This window comes from Epinephelus lanceolatus, chromosome 14 (assembly GCF_041903045.1).
Source record: "Epinephelus lanceolatus isolate andai-2023 chromosome 14, ASM4190304v1, whole genome shotgun sequence".
In the NCBI taxonomy this organism is placed as follows: Eukaryota; Metazoa; Chordata; class Actinopteri; order Perciformes; family Serranidae; genus Epinephelus; species Epinephelus lanceolatus.
Genome location: NC_135747.1, coordinates 8,095,719 through 8,101,718, shown reverse-complemented (window position 1 = coordinate 8,101,718; position 6,000 = coordinate 8,095,719). Strand labels below are relative to the sequence as shown.

The 6,000-nt window shown below is 38.5% G+C and overlaps 1 protein-coding gene across 2 annotated transcripts in view; it reads right to left on the bottom strand.

Annotated features, from left to right (window-relative positions):
• Window positions 1-470: 470 nt before the first annotated feature.
• The window catches only part of LOC117251514 (nck-associated protein 5-like), a 110,821-nt gene continuing 105,291 nt past the window's right edge, over window positions 471-6,000 (bottom strand). For both annotated transcript variants that reach the window (XM_033617902.2, XM_033617901.2), the window contains one exon: window positions 471-5,662. In XM_033617902.2, the coding sequence (XP_033473793.2) occupies window positions 5,661-5,662 (2 nt within the window). In that variant the 3' untranslated portion in view covers window positions 471-5,660. The remainder of the gene's footprint in view (window positions 5,663-6,000) is intronic.

Below are 6,000 nucleotides of genomic sequence, written 5' to 3'. Positions count from 1 at the left end.
TCGATATCACACACCGAGGGACGTGACAAAATGGCAGTATTTGACACCCTGGGAATGAGAATGTGCTAGCTCACACCAATTACTTCAATGCATGGATGTCAAATTTAGAAAGAGCATTCTTCATTTGTTTTTGTTTTTCATTTTAGTTTTTATCTGACCACTCTGTTTGGCAGCTCAGCTGGAGTTTGCTTCCAGTTTGAGAAACCCTGGTCCACTGCCCATGACATGTCGGTATTCTGCAAATTGTTTACTTTGAATTTAATGGAATAAAACAACACTTGTTGCAGAGTTGGACAAGGAAGTTGGACCCACTGCACTTCCATCTTTCAAACTGGCAAGCACAGAGACTGGGCTGGAGTCTGGAGTGGACACTTGAACTAGGAGGAAATTATCTTCCCCGTAAGCATGAAATGGAGCTTTTAACAGGCACATGAATTTAGTGAAATACATCAAACCATAAAGCAACATCCTTCAAGTTGTATAAGTATTGAAATAGTTTATTTTTTCTTTCTTCTTTTACATAAAACAAAGAATATCAGTAATATACAATTCTCAACTCGTACTGCTAAGGTGACAGTCACACAAGAACATCACTGTTATTATTGGGTTCTGAAAAAAAAAAACATTTAGAGGGAGAATTACTGTAATAGTTGAGTAACAATATGTGCAATAAATGGTAAATTACACTCATCAGTGCTGAGTACAAATACAGGGCATTAGAGTAAATGTTAGAAAAATACAATACTCTTGTGAGAGTGAGGCTCTTCATTATGCGAGCCATTTTAAAAACACAGACGCCATGCTCCATCTACCCGTATCAGTACAGCCAATCTGTTCCCTGATCCATTAACGCCTCTTCTCACTGTATACGCTACATATTTCATTTATTATACCTGCTTGTTGCTATTAGCATGAACTGCACTTTACAAATATTACCTTCAACATATACATGTAGCAAGTGAGTAAAGATTTAAAGAGGAGGTAAATACAGTAAGAAGACAGGACTAATGATATTGTGCAACGTTACAGTGCTCCACAGTTCTACATCACATGAAAGTGTCAACTGTCTCTAATGTTTCAAAAAGAATATGGCTATAGTCACCATGACAAGTCTGATATGTAGTTTTAGTTGCATTCATTTTCTGTATATGTGATTAGCTCAGTGCTTGGCAATACACATTTTGGCAAGTATCTACACATAAAAGGCAGGGAGCTGACAAAGGTGTGAGGGGTAAACATCGCAAAGCGTAATTGTCGGGATGCATTCAAAACACCAAAAACATTACTATAAAGGACACAGTATACGTAATAGAGAGAGAAACTGGTGAGATATTTTACAGTTAAATGTACGGACAGAAACTGACAAGAGGAAAATATTGAGTTCAGGTAATAACCTTAAACCATTACAGTGACATCTGGTGTGTTCACTGGTTGCAATGAAATGGTTTCACATTTTAAAGTTGAGGTTTACCTATTAAATCCACAGCATCTATCAAAGACAATAAATGGTATTTTCCCTGAGCTAGCACAACAATGTCCACAACGCGCCTACTAGGTGCTTTATAACTAGGGTTACATGCAAAACTCACTGCTTTGTCTTGATGTCATAACTGTGGAAATATGTAAAAAGAAAATAATAATACAGAATGCACGTCACATGTAAAGAGTTTCATACCAAGACAAGATGTGCACCATTTTCAAAACATGACACCTATCGACAATACAACACACAATTTCAGATGTCCAAGTGACACTCTGCATGATATTTTAAAAGTGATGCCAGTTTAATGTCATAAATACTGAGCAGTGCATATAATGTTTCACATATTATACGTACGTATAAGTATTTTTCCCATCTTGTGATGAAACTCTTCATATGATGGCTATCGGAATTATATGATGCATCTCTGTGGTTAGAATAAGCCAGAGGGTGGTTGCATGCAAGTTGATATTAACATTGTGACAATAAAAAAAAGTTTACAAGATAGTGCACACTTTAAAGAATCACATTACTCAGCTCATGAATGGCAATCAGTAGTTAGTGCTGTACATAAAATGTTTTCAGGATAGAAGTCTGAAGTAGTTTGTGATCTTGAGTTCAGTAGGTTCCATCTGAAAAATAAATGACTGGGATACATATTGCAGCTGAGATATTTATTAAATCTAAAGCAGGATTAGATCTTCAATTAAACAAATGACCACAGCTGGTGTCATTATGGAGGCCAGGTGGTGAATTCATGCTTGTGCAAAGGTATTTCAATGTTTAAACCTGCACTGATTTTTTTGAAAATGGAAGAAATTACAGTTTCTTCTGGCTCATTGTTTTGATTACACAGGTTGTACAGTCAGATAAAACCACTGTATGCTAACTGATGCTTACCAGATGAAAACATTTAGTGAGTAGTTGGTTGTGTTGGCAAAAAACTAGCAAGCTAAAGACCCACAACTCTTAAGAGTTGGTGAAGACCAAAAGGGAGATTAAAAGAGTATCTTGCATTTTGAATAATAAAGTGGTCAGAAACAGTCAAATAGGATGTTGTTTTATTCTGCTGGATATGAAAGTATGTACGGTAAATGTTTGCTAACATGTTAGCTATAACAGTTTTCTAAAGGTGATAGTATGTTGAGGCTGTGGCTGTGTTCAAAAATACATACCAACATACTGCTTATTACATAGTCTACTCAATCAGTGTGTACTGAATACTGCCTACTTAATTATAATCACATATGCCATTACCGGGCGGCACGGTGGTGTGGTGGTTAGCACTGTCGCCTCACAACAAGAGGGTTCCCGGTTCGATCCCAGGTGTGGGAGCCCTTATGTGCGGAGTTCGCATGTTCTCCCCGTGTCAGCATGGGTTCTCTCTGGGCACTCCGGCTTCCTCCCACAGTCCAAAGACATGCAGATTGGGGACTAGGTTAATTGATAACTCTAAATTGTCCGTAGGTGTGAATGTGAGTGCGAATGGTTGTTTGTCTCTATGTGTCAGCCCTGCGATAGACAGGCGACCTGTCCAGGATGTACCCCGCCTCTCGCCCTGCTGCCATTACCAGCAGACTGTTGACACTGAAGCAATATATCATCTCTTCATCACAACTGTATTAATCACAACATTATCGACTAACATTTGAATGAAAATAGTTTATTACAAATATAAAACAACAGTACCTCTTCCACTAAATTTAATTCTCTCCAGTGTTATTTTAAGGCAAATTAAAATTATTAAATGTTTTAGTGTTGTTTTCTACACTACATTATGTGTGTCCCCGCACTTTTCCTCTTAACTGTACTTCAACATTACTCCATATCTGTGCCTGCTTATCCTGTTAGGGGTCGCAGGGGGGCTGGAGTCTATCCCAGCTGACATTGGACAAGAGACGGGGTACACCCTGGACAGGTCGCCAGACTATCACAGGGCTAACACACAGAGACTCACATTCCCACCTATGGGCAATTTAGAGTCACCAATTAACATAACCTGCATGTCTTTGGATTGTGGGAGAAGCCCCCCAGCCTAGGTTTGAATCGGGAATCCTCTTGCTGTGAGGTGACAATACTAACCACTGTGCCGCCTTGTACTTTAACATCATTAAATTTTGGCCAGTGGTTAATGCTTTAAACAGTTTGCCTCACAGTCCATCATTGGACAGTGTGAAGAGCCATATTGAGTTTCGGGGCAGTTGAGTATGTTGAGTAAAGTCATGTCTCATACTCAGAAATTCTTGCTAATCTAGTATACATCCATCCATTTCTTGCATTCACAAAATCCCATACTATGCAGTTGGAACCAGGCCCCCAAACAGAATTGAAACTCCAGAACCCATCACATGATGCCATTGGGCCCCCCAAAAAAACGTTTTCCCATAGACTTACATTGGGAAAGAGGTGTCTGTAAATGTCTGTAAATGACACACCAGCCAAAAAGATTCGTTTCACAACCAGGATTTGATCCATTCAGTCCGGTACCATTTTTAAAGTCTAGAACTGCTAGATTATTATTATTATTTTTTTTTTTTTTAACCGTTCAAATTAGCGAAGCACTAAAATTAAGTAGCCAGCTCGGCCGGTAGCATGAGTGGCAGTTGAATGTTTTTGGCCTCATGCACCACTGGGCAACTTCCATAGGAATGAATGGGGCCCCACCTCTAATGCTGTATCCAGTTCTCTTAACACATCCATGGTTAGAATGCATTATATACTCATTTTACATCATACTTAGTATGAATAGTATGTTAGTATGCAATGTCAAACACAGCCTCTGTCTGTCATTGTGTTTTGTTTTGTCCCCTAGTGGCCAAATTTAATCGATGCAATTTTAACCACCAGGTTACAAAAGTTGATAAAATAGTTTACTGTTATGTATTTCCATGTGTAGATTATAGATGAGTAGACAAATCCTTGTTGGAGTCCACATAGTATTGACAGTCCTTTCTGTACTGTGGCAAATATTTTGGCTGTAAAAATGAAAAGATTATTCATTTGATTATACTCATCCATTTCTGCGGTATAGCGGCACTCAGTTAGTTGTATGTGAACATAATTTGTTGGTGACAGGGTTGCAATAACATTGCTGTACCCATTACATGGTGTTGGAGTTGCAATGTGAGAAGTATCTTTTTAAAGATGATAGCTGTGTGCTGCAGTGGAAGATCAATTAAGTCAGTTACAGTTATGTAGAGCTAATTCTCTGATTAGTTGTGGGGTTTTTTAGCATTCAGGTTACTGCAACACTGGAAACTGTCTTCCTATTTTTAGTTGTTCTTTTTCTATGCAGTTAGCTTAACTAGCTAACAAGTATGGTTATTACATAGCAGTATAAAAATGCAGCTGTTTAACTAAGAAAATGATGATAACAGGTAGCCATGAAAGTGCTACAGTAGCTAACCTGATACCAAAAAAAAAAAAAAAAAAATCAGTCACGTTTTAGTATGATTACTTCTATTACAGATTCTTACTCTCAAGTTCTCAAATACAGATGTTTGGTCAGTGATCCTGTGCATCAAAATGATGCTCTGGGTGTGGGTATGTCACATGATAAATGTCACGTAGTTAAAATAAGTCAGTGGTGACCTTTGGTTTCACATGGAAGACAAACAGCAGTCTCCTGGGTGAAAGTCCCCTTGCTCTTTATACTGCGTCAGTTTCTCAGAGTGTCTAATAGTGATGCATCACAGTGCAATCTCATATAGATGCTTAAGAGTGCCTTGGTGTGTCAACATCAGACGCCGAGGGCCACTGACCAAGCGTCAGTATTTGATGAGTTTGGAGTAAGAACAAGTTGAAAAAAAAACAAAAAAAAAAAAAACAGGAAAATGTAAATGTCTGTTTACCTCCAGTCCTGTGAGACAGCAGAGAAGTACATTTAGAAATTCAATCAGCTGCACACAGCTGATGCCAATGAGCTGCAGACCACCAACATGGCTGCCAGAAGGTTCATTACTACACCTCAAAGGCTACTCAGTATCTCAACACTACACTGAGCACAGGTGGAAGCCCACAATGCCAAGCTCACTTGTTGTCCAGCTCTGAGCGTTTCATCCTGATACAGAGATGCAGTGTCCAAACTGTGGGATTTCGGTATCCTCCATGTGTGTTAGAGTGATAAATTCAACTGATTGCTTGATTCTTTGCTTCAGGTTGACTCAGTCAGCTTCATAAACTCTGAAATGAGAGACATAGAGTAGAGTGAGATTCTGCAGCACAGTGCCATGCAAACATCCAAAATAAAACCTCTGCCATTTCAAGAAATTTAACACGTACTGTTATAAGTTGGTTCTTATGATACAGTATTTATTTATTTCCCCAGAAATGGTTGAATCACTTATTACAATACAATTCCTCTATATATGTTCCAATAACCTGCACATACACAACCAAGTTTATTCAAAGGGAAGTCAGCAACTCTTTCTACTGACTGCAGAACACCTTAAATTACAGTTTATGGTGATTTCAATTGTTCAACTGTTGTTGGAAGTAAATTTAACATGTATCATTTTCAG